The sequence below is a fragment of the Podarcis erhardii genome, assembly GCF_964252035.2.
Source record: "Podarcis erhardii genome assembly, chromosome: 3".
Lineage (NCBI taxonomy): Eukaryota > Metazoa > Chordata > Lepidosauria > Squamata > Lacertidae > Podarcis > Podarcis erhardii.
The window spans coordinates 24,487,463-24,505,333 of NC_138507.1; the positions used below are offsets into that span (position 1 = coordinate 24,487,463).

At 42.7% G+C, this 17,871-nt stretch overlaps 1 protein-coding gene and 1 long non-coding RNA gene across 7 annotated transcripts in view; both read right to left on the reverse strand.

Moving 5' to 3' along the window:
- Window positions 1-17,871, reverse strand: part of ARHGEF10 (Rho guanine nucleotide exchange factor 10) — a 97,708-nt gene that overhangs the window by 15,681 nt on the left and 64,156 nt on the right. For all 6 annotated transcript variants that reach the window (XM_081856789.1, XM_081856786.1, XM_081856788.1 and 3 more), the window contains 5 exons: window positions 17,331-17,452; window positions 16,162-16,248; window positions 14,348-14,571; window positions 13,759-13,916; window positions 10,304-10,446 (listed from right to left, as the gene is read on the reverse strand). In XM_081856789.1, coding sequence (XP_081712915.1) covers window positions 10,304-10,446; window positions 13,759-13,916; window positions 14,348-14,571; window positions 16,162-16,248; window positions 17,331-17,452 — 734 coding nt within the window. The remainder of the gene's footprint in view (window positions 1-10,303; window positions 10,447-13,758; window positions 13,917-14,347; window positions 14,572-16,161; window positions 16,249-17,330; window positions 17,453-17,871) is intronic.
- Window positions 2,434-6,371, reverse strand: LOC309339473. Its single transcript, XR_014155389.1, has 2 exons — window positions 5,768-6,371; window positions 2,434-2,798 (listed from the first exon to the last, which is right to left on the reverse strand). It is a non-coding gene; the product is annotated as an uncharacterized lncRNA (long non-coding RNA).

Consider the following 17,871-nt stretch of genomic DNA (forward strand, 5'->3'; position numbering starts at 1 on the left):
TGTATGGATGGAAAACTCATGATGATCAGGAAATTCCAAATGCTGTATTTTTATTGAAACTGTATTTTAGCACTGGGATACAGATGTTCCTACTATAGAAGAAAAACAACAGCACCCAACTCCAAAATACAAGGGTGTGTCCTGAGGTGTCACTCTGTTGATGGTAAGGCTACTGTCAGCAGAGCCGGAAGAGAAGCAAATTTCAAAACCTTCTCCTTCTTCTTGGAGTCTTTGCAAGTTCCTTAAATATGCACTGGAAGGTCCTCCAATCTTCTCCTGCGAGCAGGATTTTTTGGGCAGTAGGGGGCAGCAGATTTGAGAGGGGTGCCAAAAACCGCTTGCCTCCCTGTTCGATTGGCAGAAGCCTTGTCACCAGCTGAGCGACACAGCTACAACCCACAGAACATATCAATCACCAAACTCAACAATAGAAGGAAAAGAGTAATCAAGAAAAAAAAAGTAGGTCTTCAAGGAGTGGGTCTTGTCAGAGAATAGTTGGTAATGTGTCCCAGAGCGATGGGGCCTTTACAGAATAGGTCTTCTCCTTTACACCCACAACTGACTGTTGTTCATTCTGGCATTCGAAAATCCAGATTTCCTCAAAATTTAACCAGAGTGGAACCAAACTGGATGACAGAATCCTGGAACAATGATGGATCAGAACTCTGTTCACCCTAGGGATTTTAACAAGTTATAGGGAGAATAGCCTTGTTCCATTAAACTTCACAGATTTCAGCCCACCCTAGACAAGGAATGTTGACATATCGTTTCAAATATCTTCATGTAATATGTTCTGTTTGAAGATATTGTGAACTCCTTCGGATAAGCAAAAAAGCTTATGCTGCAGATGCCTCTTGATAAAAGGATAAATTGTGACAGTTCCAGTTATATTATTCTGCAAAAACACAGTTCTGAATCCTCTCCTTCAAATATATGGGAACAGATGGCATTACTCAAGGAAAGAACAAGACTGGGAAGGGGGGAGGGAATATATGGCCAAGAAAGACTGTTAATTTTGTCAAATCAATTGACTCACATCAATCATGAGAAAGTTCAGTTCAGTCAGGAACCAAAATATTCTGTTTTTAAATCTAAAGTTACAAAAGGCAATTATATACAGCATTTTTTTTTTTACTGAACTCTGTGTTAAAAGGTGGGTGAAAAATTGAGCTGTACAGGAAAAGATACAAATGATATTAGGAATAAATCAAATATTTCAAAGTGGGTTATTTGAGGATCATTGGTTGCTGTGATACATATCATTATGTGACACCATGCAGCACTATTGCTTTCTTTATGATTAAGATAGATTAGAGAACATTATGAATATTAGTAATTTCAAAGCTGATTTTCCAGTGGGAGGAGGAGGAAAGAAGTTGCTAGGTGCCTCTTTGAAAAGAAGATATAAAAAAACTCAGAAGAGAAATCAAGTAAATGCAACACTAATTTAAAAGTTTTATATCACATACATGCTGTGCTTCATAGGTTTTAAAAAAGTAACAGCCGTGAAACTGATCAAAATAAAATGGGAATGCATAAATAAAACGCAAAGCCAAGTAGGCTGTTTATACTAACACATTAAATCTGCAATCTTACAAACTTGGAAGTCCCACTGAACTCAGTGCTATTTACAGTGCTTTCCCTACGCATGTCTACTGAGAAATAAGTACTGACAAACTCAAAAGTATACACACAAAACACTAACTATGAAAGCAGCTGAAAGTAGACATTGAATGTAGGCACTGAAAATGCATTTATTTTAAAGGGTGCAATGTACTTTCCCTATACTCAGAGCAGATTCCTTCAAAACATTAACTCAAAATAAAACGTATTAACACAAAAGAAACAATGAAAAACCTGCAAATGCAAATCGAAGAATTAAAACTCAACAGTCAAGTGCCTTTAGAAATGGGAAGATTTTATATTGTACGCAGAAGGAAGCAGCTGTGGGCTCACCAAGAAGATTACTGTTATTGCTCCAATGCTGTAGAGCTAAGCCCTGTTCCTTGCACCTGGTGGCCTCCTGTTGCAGAGCAAGACCATGAGTGATTGCTCATACAGAGAACATGGGTCTCCAAGGTGTGTGTATGTTTCTATGTGGCCCAGAAGCTGACAGGCAGCTAGTACAACTGCTGCAAAACAGGTTTAATGCATTCCTACCTCACAGTATCTCTGAGGCAGATAACTGTGGGAATATTCTACTGTATATTGGCCTTCAAGGGTTATCTCACAAAGCAAATGACAGCAGCAGACCCTCCAAGTGTCTATATTTTCCAGGGACATCCCTGATTTAGAGAAGCCATCCTGGTTTCTAATATGATCCTGGAATGCCCCACTATTCCTTAGGATATCCCTATTTTCATTGGAGAAATGTTGGAGGGGATGGAATTATCTGACCCCTGAGCTGCCTGAAGGCAATCCTGTATAGGGAAATTTTAAAACATGTTTTATTATGTTTTTATATATGTTGGAAGCTGCCCAGAGTGGCTGGGGCAACCCAGTGTGTGAGGTATAAATAGTAAAATTATCATTATGGAATGGGATGTCCCTATTTTCATTGGAGAAATGTTGGAGTAGTAGTTGATTCTACTGTGACACTAATACATATTTAGTTGCGTGTAAAAACAAAGAAACAAAAGACTATATTCATCCCTATACTGACACTGTATTCCTAACACATGAAAGTCTGTTTTTCCCCCCCTGGCTATATACATTTTATTACTTGCAAGAAGCTGTAACATACAAAGGCTGTGACCCAAAACCTGTCTGTGCAATCACTGGAACAGGGAGCTCAGAACCTCTCAAGTTGCACTTTGACTCCCAACAAAAGGGCTTTCAAACAGTCCTGTGCTGAGCTTTAAAGTCCTGACAATGGGGGACTTCAAAGCACAGCATCACCTAATGCCATAGTGATGTCAGGCGATTGACAGGGAGGGAAAATCCGGCCCAGCAGGGGTGGAAATATAAGGTCCAGCAACCAGAAGAGGTTTGTCACCCCTGATCTACAGAGCTACACTTCCTTCATCTTCACAGTTTAACGGGGAGGGGAGCACTTTCTGTATACAGTGGTGCCCCGCAAGACGAATGCCTCGCAAGACGAAAAACCCGCAAGACAAAAGGGTTTTCCATTTTTCGAGGCGCTTCGCAAGACAAATTTCCCTATGGGCTTGCTTCGCAAGAAGAAAGCCCATAGGGAAATCTCCGGGGACCTCTTTTAAATGCTGGCGGTGGGGAGGAAAGCCTTCCCCCCCCTCCGGCCTTCAGAAGAGGTCCAGGAAGGCCGGCGGGGGCCGAAAGGCTTTGCTCCCCACCGCCAGCATTTTAAAAGCGGTCCGGGATAGCAGGGAAGCGCTTCCCGCTATCCCGGACGGCTTTTGAAGGCAGGCGGGGGGGAGCAAAGACTTTCACCCCCCGCCGGCCTTCAGAAGAGGTCCTGGACCTCTTCTGAAGGCTGGCGGGGGGCGAAAGTCTTTGCTCCCCCCTGCCTGCCTTCCCGGGAGAGCGGAGAAACGCAGCGCTTTCTCCGCTATCCCGGACGGCTTTTGAAGGCAGGCGGGGGGGGAGCAAAGACTTTCGCCCCCCGCCGGCCTTCAGAAGAGGTCCTGGACCTCTTCTGAAGGCTGGCGGGGGGCGAAAGTCTTTGTTCCCCCCACCTGCCTTCCCGGGGGCTTTAAAATCGCCCCGGGACAGCGGAGAAGTCCGCTGTCCAGGGCGATCTTAAAATGCTGGCGGGCGGCAGTGAAGCCTTCGCTGCCGCCTGCCAGCATTTTAAAAAACCCCGGGACAGCGGAGAAGTCCTCTGCTGTCCCGGGGTTTTTTTAAATGCTGGGGGTGGGAAGAAAAGCCCTTGTCCCCCCCCCCCAGCCTTCAGAAGAGGTCGGGGGACAGACTGTCCCCGGACCTGGTCTGAAGGCGGTTTCCATAGGAACGCATTGATTGATTTTCAATGCATTCCTATGGGAAACCGTGTTTCGCAAGACGAAAAACTCGCAAGACGAAAAAACTTGCGGAACAAATTAATTTCGTCTTGCGAGGCACCACTGTAGTCCCATGCCCTTGTGGAAACCCTATAGTTGCACAAGCACTGATATATCTGCAATGGAAAGTATCAGAGGTTCACAATGGCTTAAGAGACCTTGGATCAAATCTATGCTTCCAAGTGCCATAAAAAAGCTGCAGAGATAGCACAGGATAGTGTGGACCCCGGAAATGATCTCTTTCAGCTTTTGCCTTCTGGAAGAAGGTACAGGGTTATAAAGACTAGGACTAGACACCTGAGAAACAGTTTCTATCCAAATGCAATTTTGGTTTTAAACGCAGTGTAAGGAGTCTCTATGGGATTTTACTGTATTTAAAAATGGGGCATCACAGAATTTTTAGGGGGCTAACCAGGTTGGGATAGCTGGGATAGCAGCCTTGTTGGTTTTTGAATGTCTTATGTAGATTTTTCAATTTCGTTGTTCTGTATGGGACAATGACAAAAAAGATTATCGTATCGTATTGTATTGCCTGCTGAAAGGGGCAAGAATTACCCTAGCAAAATGATTAAGGGTAGAGGGAGAATAAGTGATTTTTATTCTCAGCTGTGGGTTGGGACTAAAGAGCTAATAATTTACAGAGCTGAGAAAGTTTGCATTTTGTTTCCATTCATGACAAGAGCTTAGAATACTTTTATCAGGAGAAAGACTAGGTAGAAAGCCCTCCCCCTCCCCATTCTATGTCCTAAAAATCAGGAATGGGACTAGAATTGTAGACATTTTCTTTCTTATGTTTGGTGGCTAGTGTAGTCTCTTATCTCACCCACCCGCTGGAATGCGTTCACGTAATTTTATCCTTCTTAATTAGGGAATGATTAATTGGGGATGGATGCCATAGTTCCCAAAGGATATTTGTGTTACAAGTTTGGAGTTATTATAAGAATGATACCTGGTATAAAGCACGACCCATTCCCTCCCACCCTGCCCTCACAATCTAAGTTCTCTTCCCTTTGACCCTGCTGCAGAATAAGACACTCAACCCAGCACTTGACTCAGACTGAAGGTGGGAAAAGGAAGCCAGCTGTTACTTTATCTAGGAATCCCCTGTTGCTGGGTGGCGGCTTCTGACAAACTGGTTAGGATCCACACCCTTACTGTTGCAACATCTATTAGAACATGGTTTCTCAAACCTGGATTTCCAGCTGGATTTGGACTACAATACCCATCATCGCTGACCACTGGCCCTGCTAGCTAGGGGTGATGGAACCTGTAGTCCAAAAATCAGCTGGAGACCCAAGTTTGGGAAACTCTGGGTTAGAGGAAGGACTATAGGTTTCTATTATGAAGCCTTATTAATTCCCTGCCAAGTTAATTAATTGTGGAGGGTCCCCCCCTATTTCTTATGACTTATATTATTGTCATTCCGCCTTGCATTATTGCTGGAGGAACTGGGATGTCCTTGGCCTCTGCTGGTGGGCTGTGCTAGCCTGCTACTTCCTAGGTTATCATTAGCATAGGTTTATTGAAAGGAACTGTGCTATTTGGAAAAAAAGATGTCAATATTTTAAAAAAAGAAGTTACCCTTTCCCGAATAGTATAGGATGATGTGCACCATTTCAGCTATGCATCCCATTCAGACCAGAGTTCCAAAGACCTTTTAAAAGCAATTCACCAGTTCATAGTACAACATAAAAAATAGCACATGCACATCAACAAATAGTGCTACTAAGGCAGAAAGACGCAGTGCTGAACACCATCTCTCAGTTGGTACCAGTTTCCAGGATTTATACCAAAAGAGTATCATTACTAAATTACCAAATAGTAGTCATTTAAAAACAAAAAAACAAAACAAAACAAAACAGCAACTAACTAGAAGCTATGCCAAAAGCACTCTGTTTGGAGAAACAATGGGTATCCCCTTGAACGCCAGCCTTGCAAATTAATGTCAGTCACCCAACCTCTTCCCAGTCTCTCTCTCTCTTCCATTTTGCCATTACTTCTGCGTGTGAAGTTGCGCTCTCTTTCTCCTTTCAAAGCAAAGACACCCAAAGCTACCATAGTGCCCTACTGTTCCCTCTGCCAGGGGAGAAACAACAAAAAGTGCAATTCAGTACAGTGGTACCTTGGTTTGCAACTGTTTTGGATCACAACTGTTCTGAATTACAACCACGTCAAACCCGGAAGTGCGTGTCCCTTTTTTTGGGATTACGACCAATTTTTTATGAAGGCCCCATTGGCGAAAGCGCGCCTTGGGTTACAACCTGTTTTGGTTTACAACCGAACCTCCGGAATGGATTATGGTTGTAAACCAAGGTACCACTGTACTATGGTTTGCTACCCATTGGGATTCGTAGAATCATAGATCTGGGAGAGATCCCGAGAGCTACCCAGCCCAGTCCCACTGTACTATGGTTTGCTACCCATTGGGATTCGTAGAATCATAGATCTGGGAGAGATCCCGAGAGCTACCCAGCCCAGTCCCCTGTACTGCACAAATCTTTTGCCAAGCATGGGGCTCGAATCCACTACCCTGAGATTGAGATTATGAGTCTCATGCTCTACTGATGGTCCTCTTCCAGAAGAGAAAGAAGAGAACATGCACATGTCTAGCAATTCCCCTCCAACCATTTTCCCATTTCTCTAATGGGGGAAAAATAAAATGCATTGCAGTTGTTGCTACTCTCAGCAAAATGAATCCACCCTAGCATTCTTCCGGTGGCCTCAGCAAGCCATTGCATCTTCAATTTCCTCCTCTCCAAAGGAGGCCTGTATTTCTTTTCTCAAGCTGCAACTCTATGGCAACGCTAGATCTCCATCACACATTTTTTGGAGTCACAGCCAAATCTTTCAACATAGTGGTGCCTGCGATGGCCCACCACTGTTACAACAGCACATCACATAATTTGCATCTCTCTCTCTCTCCCCACCCCCCACTTACACCCAGTACAAACTCTTTTATGATTCAGGCCCAAAGAGCTGTGCCAAAAACTGAACTGTGCTTTCTCAGGCTTAGCAAGTTCTGTATAATGGGCACCATTGTTCAGGAGAAGTGACTGACTTTTAACTACTCGGGAGAAAGAGAGAAAGAGCAGCATTTAGGCAGCCTACCAAGGAACACAGGGTATTTCTTGTTTATCTAGCGCGTTTCAGATGGCTTTGTTTGTTTTTAAAATGAAGTTGTCATGTATTTCATCCACACAAAAAACACTGAACAGTAGGATTGTTTTACATCTCTGCCGAGGCACTTTTCTCCCCTGAACACTGAAAGGAAGATCCGTTTCACGAACACTGAGCTTTCTGTGTACCAGACACCTACGAGATGGGACCTGAGACAATTTTGAAGTAGCAGCTTGTTAAGCTGGAAAGCAGCCTTGCCAAACATGCATGAGAGGCAAGTAATCAAAGGCACCCTAAAACCCAATAATGCTTTTGTGAAATCCACTAGTTATTAAGCAACTCTCTTTTGCGGCAGCTAGCCTGGTGACTGGAAGTGGCCATTGAGAACATATAACACCCGTCCTGAAAGACCTTCATTGGCTCCCAGTATGTTTCTGAACATAATTCAAAGTGTTGGTGCTGACCTTTAAAGCCCTAAATGGCCTTAGCCCATATACCTGAAGGAGAGACTCCGCCCCCCTTGTTCAGCCCAGACACTGAGGTCCAGCTCTGAGGGCCTTCTGGCAATTGCCCACTGCAAGAAGTGAGGTTGCAGGGAACCAGGCAGAGGGCCTTCTCGGTAGCAGTGCCCGCCCTGTGGAATGCCCTCCCATCAGATGTCAAGGACATAAACAACTATTTGACTTTTAGAAGACATCTGAAGGGAAGTTTTTAATGTTTGATGTTTTATCATGTTTTTAATATTCTGTTGGGAGCCCCCTAGAGTGGCTGGGGAAACCCAGCCAGATTGGCAGGGTATAAATATTATTATTATTATTATTATATCACCATCATCATCTTTTGGAAGGGCAAACACTTCACAATTGATGGAATTTCAATAAAGCAACAGTAAAGGTAAAGGGACCCCTGACCATTAGGTCCATTCATGACCGACCCTGGGGTTGCGGCCCTCATCTCGCTTTATTGGCTGAGGGAGCCGGCGTACAGCTTCCAGGTCATATGGCCAGCATGACAAAGCCGCTTCTGGCGAACCAGAGCAGCACGCGGAAACGCCGTTTACCTTCCCACCGGAGTGGTACCTATTTATCTACTTGCACTTTGACGTGCTTTCGAACTGCTAGGTTGGCAGGAGCAGGGACTGAGCAACGGGAGCTCACCCTGTCTCAGGGATTTGAACCGCCGACCTTCTGATCAGCAGGTCCTAGGCTCTGTGGTTTAACCCACTGCGCCACCTGCATCCCCTAAAGCAGGGCAGCTGGGCTTGCTTCTTCCTACTCCAGCCAGAATATTTGTGTCCATGCTTTCTTATGAGCCACCCTTGCAAGCTCATTTGAATTACTGTGTCTTTGTTTGCAGAAAAGAAAAATGAGGATTCCCTTTCTTGCCAAGTATAGTCCTTACGAGAGCTACAACATACTGGGTTGGGGTAGGGTGGCCAGAACTGCAATTGCTAAATAAAACACATAGACACACACATTATAACCATGATGTTATAGACTGGCATGCAGCTTCCAAGAGAGGTTAGGCCAAAAAGCTTCATTTACGTTCAGCTTGTGATGAGGCTTCCAAGTGTCCTAAACGCACAGCAAGGAACGAACAATGGGTAGCAAGCCACAGAGATGGCTCTGCATCTCGATTTGTTTTTTTGCCTTGAAAATATTTAACATGTGAGAAAGGCATTAAGCAGCATTTATTATGGACAGAGAGTGGCTGAGCTGCAGACCGGGAAGGCAGTCTTTTGTCAATATTATTAACTGGCAATTGATCTTGGGTGTGCATGTTGTCAGGGGCAATGCGTGCCATATTTGTTTGATGGGTGCTTTGGCATCAGGCAAGGATGCTGGCACCTGAAGTGGTCTGGTGAATGGAAAGGGTTAGCAGCTCACAGAGAGGTAGGCAGCCGAGGACAGCAGTTGTCAGTCTCAATCGACTTCTGCTTTACATACCGTATTTTTTGCTCTATAAGATGCACTTTCCCCCTCCTAAAAGGTATGGGGAAATGTGTGTGCGTCTTATGGAGTGAATGCAGGCTGTGCAGCTATCGCTGAAGCCAGGAGAGCAAGAGGGATCGGTGCGCACTGATTCCTCTCGCTCTCCTGGCTTCAGTGAAAGCCGCACGAAGCCTCTTCAGGGCAATGGGAGGAACGCTCCCCCTCCCCTGAAAAGGCTTGGCACGGCTATCCCTGAAGCCAGAACAGCAAGAGGGATTGCTGCTTTTGCTGCGCACCGATCCCTCTTGCTGTTCTGACTTCGCTTTGCTGCAGAGGCGATGCACAGCTTTCCCTCTCTGCGCAGCACCCCTTCAGCGAAGCAGGAGGAGAAACGGAGCCCCTTTCATTTCTCCTCCCTCTTTGCTGGAGAGGCGCTGCACAGAGAGGGAGAGAATATTTTTTTCCCTTGTTCTCCTCCTCTAAAACTAGGTGCGTCTTATGGTCGGGTGCGTCTTATAGAGTGAAAAATATGTAATTCTCTTCGCTATTCTCAAGAGTGCTGGGCTGAGGCCACAGTTGGGTTCTGGACCTCTAGCCACAATACTCTTTGTATATTAATAATATTGTCCTCCTGTTCTTCCCAACACCCTGCAAGTATGATTGAAGCTTGAATTTTTTAATGTTGACAGAAGGGAGAGCATACACATGTCAAGTAGTTTTAATGCCAAAAGAGCTGTATCTAAAACTGTCAGGGGGGAGGAAGAGTAGAGATTTCTACTGCTTTGCTTTAAAAAAAGCCCTGAGGTATCTGATGGCCGGGGTAGAGGGTGAGTTCTCCAAAGCAGGGCTATGGTTTGGCAAAGACAACAGAGGTACCAAATACAAAGGTGACAAACTGTGGAGCGGCCACTAACAAAAAGCTAATGGCTAGTGCTTCATCCACACTCAGCAGGTGAGAAGTGCAAAATTCAAAGAAGGATAGACATAGGAGCTGTACTTTAATCATGGATGGTTCATGTCTCTGTTCCCTAAGTGTTTATACTGTTGTCAGGAGGAAAAGCAAGCATAATAAACTTTCTGCTTGGACACCCTTAAAGCGCAATGACTCATTTATAGCCTGAGCTACGATGAGGTGAGAACAAACCAGATCACCATATTTTCTGCAGGTGTTAAGCTGACCTGAAATGAAATGTACACAGTTCATGTAGAAAACAGGGCTATATGAAACATTTTTTTTAAAAAGGCATAATTGGAAGGGTTTTGCTTTGTTTTTTTTACCTCTACAGTATGAGTTTCGGTACTGATTATAAAAATTTGTCCGCCAGAAGCAGCCCAGATGGTTTCTTCCATGACAAGGAGACTTCTTACTGGAAGGACACCCAACTTGACTACTTTCTGAGGTTCTGAGTTCCAACTTCCATCTTTAGCAAGAAGAGACAAGAGAGAGAGACAAAAACGGCTGTCAATGGATGCCCAGGGAGATCATGAGACAATCTATTTTCATATCTAATATGATGCAGAATTCTCCTTGCCCAGAATGCATTCTATTCTTTTCTTTCCCCCTGTCCTGCTGTAGCCTCTATTCAAATGAGTTTTGTGAGTTTTTGTACAGCTTCAAAAACCTCTTTGACCAAAGAGCACAGCTGGGCAGGAGGGGGGAAAAACCCAAAACTCGAAGGCATCGAGCCACAGACAACAATGGCAATACCATGCAAGGAACACAGGAAGCTCCCTTATGCTAAGTCAGATCATTGCTTCATCTAGCTTAACAATGTCTGGACTACTGGCAGTGGTTTCAGGCAGACAATCTCTCCCTCCATACTTGGGAGATGCTGAGGATTCGACCATTTGCATGCAAACCAGCTGTGTTATAATCCTCTCAAACAGTGGTCTACATACAACACACTGCAATTGGTACAACAGGCCGAAAAGATCATTATTAAGTGGTTCGCTAAGACTCTCAGCAGTTTTCAACTGCACCAACAGCGGGGTGGAGTTTGGGAACCACTGCAATACTGGTCTTTGCATTCTGGGGGGGAAAGGTCTATTGTAGGACGCACGTCAAGATGGAAGCAACATGAGAGCATTTTCTCCCGGAAATCACTAGGGGTGGAAGAAAGAAGGGCCTTTGCATTACAAGAAAATACCCAAGTTGTTGCTGTGCTATAATCCTAATGTTCGGCTTTCTAGAGAATGGCACTGCTCCACTAATTGGCCTTCCTTCCTTTGAACATTTGGCAGCTCTTTTTGCGAAACACTCACAGCTGGCAAGGGAAAAAAAGGGGCTCGAATAATATATAGGTTAATTCTTTGACATTCATTCATGATTTTTTTGTCATATACTCGGCTTAATTAAATATGATGCGTCCCGTTCCCTTGCCAGTTTGCCTTGCTTCTGCTTTGATTTAGCTAAAACTAACATTCATCTTTTGGTTTGATAGCTTCCCTCTTTTCCTCGCAAGCTCCACCACTGGTGTTTCAAAGGAACTGCCAAAACAACCACACAAATAGGGCTTGTTAATTGAGTTGTGCAATGAAGCATAAACATTTGTACATCGCATTGTCATGAATAGTGACTACTGACCACATTTTTTTAAATGCCAGGGCAGTTAGATTTAAAACATGCACCCATGGTTGGAACTGACTTGTGTTTTCACCTATGAAGCAGTTGTATAGCTAAAACTTTCCACGAGCTTTTCACTAAGTTCCCACTACAGAAGAAACAATCCACTATTTAGCGACTTGTCTCTTGAATAGGCTTAGCTGCTTAACTTTAATCAAAGTTATCAAAGGATGTTTGGCTGCATGTGTTCTCATCTACACTTTTTGGGATCATAACCCTTTAGTAGGAACATCCTAGAAAACTCTGTGCTGGAATTTTTTGGGGGGGACGGTATATAAAATGAGATTTTAATGAAAGAAAATGTTTGCCTTTGAAAAGGTTCCATAGATTTAATTTTTCCACTTAGGGAAGAATTTCCTCCCTATGTTGAGTGCCAAAGCCTTTGATGAACAGAAGCAAGGCCTTAGAAAGATGGTGGGATCAATACTCCAGGATCAAACATAGGGGCCCCTTTACTTTTAGACTTAACTTCTGAGTGTCAGTGGCATAAAAAGCATAATTTCTGCATTGAACATGGAAGATTTGTTGCTTGTTCTTGTTAAGATAGTTGGGCAGAGAGTTAATGTTTGGCTAAAGCCCAGATAGATTATTTCTTCATGAAATATAAAAACAGATGATCATACAGCATAATCGCACAGATTCCTCTATAGTTTTTCAAGAAAGAACACTACCCTACATTATATACCCAACGAAGTAGCTTCATTTCATTTTCTACCTCATTTATATTTGCAACACCATGAACTCTTGCCGAATTGAATGAACAGTTCCAGTTTTACTATTCAAGTGGTACATTCCGGATTCCCTGTTAATAAACAACTTGTCCCAATCATTACTGGTTGAAATTCTCTGTCCTATTACTCTTCAGCCTTGATTTATATGTCTAGCGAAATAGGTCAGCACTTCAAAAATGGATCATTGGAAAAACAGCTTTGTACGAAGATCATGGTTACAAAAAGGGAAAGAAAACAAATGCTTGCTGGGGGGGGGGGAACGGGACCTTGATATGACTGGGCATGCTTTTTTATTAGGTACAGAGAAGTGCCATAATCACAGCAGATTTTAAATTAAGAGAGAGCAGCCTAAGTTAGAGAGGCCTACAAATATTAAAGAGAGGCTGCCACTGCAAGGGGTGCACTTTGAGCTCTCTGCTTAATATATGCATAGCTGTAGCATTCCAGCAAATCATTCTAGGACATGTGCTACAGCCAGAGGCCAGCAGTTCTATTGCTGCCAACTCTTCCTGTTGGACTATGGAGCACTCTACAGCCATAACTTTTATATTTGATGCTGGGCAGTGCCGGATTTATGTATAAGCAAAACAAGCTATAGCTCAGGGCCCCACTCTCTTGGCCCCCCCCCAAGAAAATGTAAAGGGGAAAAAAACCAGGATGTACATTTCCAAAATATAAGATAAAAAATAAATGAAACCTACATACAGCAACAGTGTTTCGTGTTGTGTAGGCTCCTGTGATGTAAGTAAAATATCACTGGTTTGCTCATTTCTTTATACAGGTTGCCTACATTCTGCATGTGCAAATGGTTTTCAATATCTATTAGGTCCATAAATTACCATACAGCATATATTCAACACGAAAAACAGAGACAATGTGTTGTTGACAAAGGACAGCTGGACATATAAAGGGCCCCATTACCTTCAGCAGCTTAGGGCCTCATCAAACCTGAATTCGGCCCTGATGCTCGGCTGTGGGGTGCTTCCTTTCCAGTATTAAGGCATAAAAAGCAGGGTGGTAGTGGCAGTGCAGGGCAAGCAAGCCAAGAGAACAGGCAAGGAAAGGACCATCGCAGGTCACTTTGCCGATCCTTTGCTCCCGCTACTACTGCCTCCTCCTGCCATCCAGCAACAGCCTCTCTTCTCGTTCCTTAACAGAAGGAAGAATATGTGGCAGCAATTGACAAGCCACTCAGAGGTTCTAGCACATCACAGCAATCCAATCTGCTGATAGCCACACACCTATTTTTATTTTTATTTTTAATGACAGCTCAAATTGCTCCAAGTACATATTTAGCAAAAGGAAAAACAAAACTATGAAATCCTGATTTTGGCAAAAGATTCCAAAGGCATTCAAGGCGTTATATATCATTTCTGTACCTTCCAGCTTTGTGTAGATGGCAATGTTACCATTGACAAGGCCAGCAAACAAATGGTGAGTCTTGTACACGAGGCTCATGACAGTTGATTTCTCAGGAGCAAAGAAATGTTGAAGTCGCACCTTCTTTGAGCCTTGGCTACTTTTGTAAACAGAGATGCTATTAAGAAGCAAGGGGTGGGGGTGGGGGAGAAAGCATGCTTTAATACAGGTTTATATTCATTTTTAAGGTATCCTGGCAACTCTTAGAGAAATAAAAAGAAAAATGTATTGAACAGCAAAACTAGACATCTAATATAAATATGTGACGTGACACAACTGGGCTATGCATCTCCCCATCCTACTTCATGCCATTTGTGGGCAGGAAAACAGTGCAACAGTCTCATGCCTCATGTTGTTTATATTAGATGTTACAAGATGAACAGACTATAGTGACATAGAGCAAGGCAGGCTGGTGGATTTTATAATACGCCATTTGGCTTTAGATTAGTCAAAACACAACACAAATCACACACACACATCTTCTACTGTAAGACAGTATGACATTAAATAAAGCATGCAACTCAATGAACTGAAAACATTGAAAACCACCTTCCTTCTTCCATGCCAAGGCAAATGGTAGGCACACTGGAGGGCTTCGTCGGCGTATCTTCTGGCTCAGAAGGCATGTTTGATTCTTTATGTTTCTCGTCTTCTGGAATGTAGACCATGCAGAGAATCCGCGATTCCACATTGAAACATTCAATAACTTTTGGACTGGAGTTTTGGAATGAAACGATGGCAATTTGGCCCATTTGGTTAGTACAACTGCCAATCTGAATTTGGAAGAAAAGATGATTGTACTTTTGTAAGCAAGATCCCTGTTAACAAAAAATGCATGCAGGGCGAAACTAATTAAAGAAAGCTTCGTCAAGGTTTCAGCAGTGAAATGAAGCTTTTCTGGCAACTCAAGGCTTTAAGAGAGAGAGAGAAAGAAAGAAAATACTCAGGACAGGAAGGGGGAATTCAGTTTTATTCATAACAGATGAATTGGGAGCTGAGATTGTCTGTTGCAGTTGTTCTTGAAGGGTGCTATATGGCTTTTAAGATCTTGTTTGTACAAATAAATCTGCCCTGAGTGATACTTAGAACCTTTATTTTTTTAAGTCTCTGTATCTAAAAATAATTTTATTATAAGTTATGTTGGCTATAAGTCGCTGCTAGGGATGAAAGGATCTGGCAGTTTCGGTTCTCATTTTTCCATCTTAAATTCAGTTCTCCACATTTTGCAGTAATCTGCAGATTTGTTTATTTATTTTTAAAAAGCCATCAAGGAAAATCATCAGCATTTTAGTGCAAATTTCTTCCACCACATTTCACATGCAGTTTTTTCTAATGTGCACATTGTTTCAAGTGACTTCCCCTAATATAATGCGCATACTTGTATGTTATTTTCACTATCTTCATTTTAATGCAAATTTATCCCTAATATGTGCAATTTTGTAAATTGTAGCTGGAGAACAGAATTGCAAAATTCAGAGTAGTGAGAATTTCGAAGGATAGCTGTGTTTTCAGTTTGCATACCATTTCAGAAAGCACAAATTTGGTGTACTGAACCAAATTTCTCCTCCATCTCTAGTCACTGCAAATAAACAGCACTAAGGATGAGCAGGTTTTGAGAGCAGTACCTTAAGCATCTTCCTACCAAAACATACAAATACATACTGAATGGCCAAGACATGTGCCCATGATCATTTCTGCTTTGGAAAGTTGCTCCTCTTCAGTCATTCCAGTCACCAAAAGCTCAAACTTGAACAAACTTTGGAGGACAAAGTTTTGAGAGTAAATGGAGGCTTGCATGAATTCACTGCTCCTCAAGGCCATAAGCCCCTCTGCTGCCAGAGTTTAGAAGAGCCAGAAAGCCCAAAAACTAAATGTTTTCTTGAGCTGTTAATTAGCAAGTTAGGTAGACAAGAAGATGCTGAAAAATCACAAGCTTCTTTTTTCAGTTTAAAGCAGCAGTGGTGTATGTGGGAGAGAAAAAAATTGGACTGGTGGAGCGGGTGTTTAAAACTTTCCCACCTTACGCCATTTCCCCCAGCCTTGTTCCTCAAGGTGAAAACTTATAGTATGATCTGCCTCACAGGACCAAGAAAAAAATCTGGTGTCTGTGTGTTAATCAGGAAAATAGCCCAGGCAAACAGGATCAAACAACTCTTCCTCCAGCTAATTCACAGGCTAATCCTTCTTTCCACGACTGCTTTGATCTTAAAAAAGCAGATGATTTGATCAATAAACTCGCAGCGTGTCATCTAGCTCAGCCTAATTATGATCAACTTCCTTAGTTACAAAACCTGGCATAACTACTGAAATAAACAAATATTCCTCTCCCCCCCCCCCCATCATTGGGCCTTTCAAGAACTTACCCACAGAAAACCATGCTCTACAGTGAGAGAATCTGGATCAGTTTCCTCCCCTGAGTATGGTTCAGGATTGTAAGCAGCACATTCCACCTTAAAACACATTAAAAATTTGTTAGTGCAAGTCACCTAGTCTTCTTAGTGTCAAAATAAGTCTTAAATTTGGTGGCAGCAGCACATCAATGCAATGGGCTTCTTGCAGAGCAGTAGAACAAAACATTTTATTTGTATGTGACATGGCCCATTTAGCATTCAAGATACTTGAACCTAATAATAATAATAATAATAATAATAATAATAATAATAATAATAAAATTTTATTTATATCCCGCCCTCCCCAGCCGAAGCCGGGCTCAGGGCAGCTAACAACAATAAAGTAATACAACATTCTAAAATAACCTGCAAGACTCAGCAGAGGTGGCTTAAAATGAGCTGGGGTGCATTCAGACATGGGGATTATCGTGTTCCTTTTCCTGATTATATTGCCAATGCTTCTATCTCAGATGTTAATCTTCCTTTTACACTGTTTTGCCTGCTGCATTATGGAACAGTGGCCTTTTCATCAATATACCACCATGTCACACTTAAATTTTAAATGGTTGGGTAAGAACTGCATGCTCAAATACCACCTGAAATTTCCTCATGGGAAGTTGCAATGCAAACTTTCTGTGACCTTTTAGGTTTATAGGGTTGCAAACCGATTTTTTTCTGAAATAACATGAAAATGAGAGCTAAACTTCCACTAGATTCCACTAGTTTTCCAGAATTGGCTTTTATGTCATATGAAAGATAATATAAAATGTAGAAATGTCACGATAATGGCATAAAGTGCTGTCCAAAAACAGCCTTGGATTTCTTCTAAGTGTGGTCCATATTTCTTCTTTTTCAAATATCTATGTCAGGTGACTTTAAAATAGTTATCGTTACAGACAGGAGCAACGTACACAGAAGAGTAAATGAGTGAGAATTAAGAGGCATAAGCTCTTGGCATATGAATGCTACAACATTAGGTTGGCTCAGAAATGGAACATGTCACATGGCAATTCAACTAAGCTATTTTCGCTTCACCTCAGTGAGAAACATGTTAGCCCATACCCATAAAAGCACAATGGCAGATCATGCCTATGGATGCTTCAGTCAACATAGTATCTCCTTAGCAAACAAAGATGACTCACCTTAAACTCCTGTTGTTTGGCCATCATCACAGGCATGTGCTTCACAAGCAGTGGGTGCTTCTCTTTTTTTATCTGATTCCCATCATCATCTATGCAGAACCAGCCTAGCAGATTCTCCTCAGCTATAATGGCAAAACAAGGTGGTGGTGGTGGGGAGGGAATCAACGCCTTTTTATTTAGTAAACTAGTCTGGTATGTAAAGCTTTTCTAAAACCAATGTCTATGGGCAAGGTGATAAACAAACCTATTAGGGTTTTGTTTTGTTTTTTAAAAAATGATTTACACATACTGACACACAGGAGGTCCCGAATGCTGAGATAAACATGGTGGAATGTCCCAGGTTGCATTGTTTCATTAGGGTGACACTAGTTATCCAAATCACAAAGGGTTTTTAATAGGGGTAGGGAAGCTGTAGCCTTCCAGAAATGGCTGGTCAGGGCTGATGGGAGTGAAGGCCAACATGGCCAATGGGCATCATCAGGGATGATGGGATTCATCACTCAGCTTTGTCTGGAGGAAGCTACATGTCCCTCACCTCTTG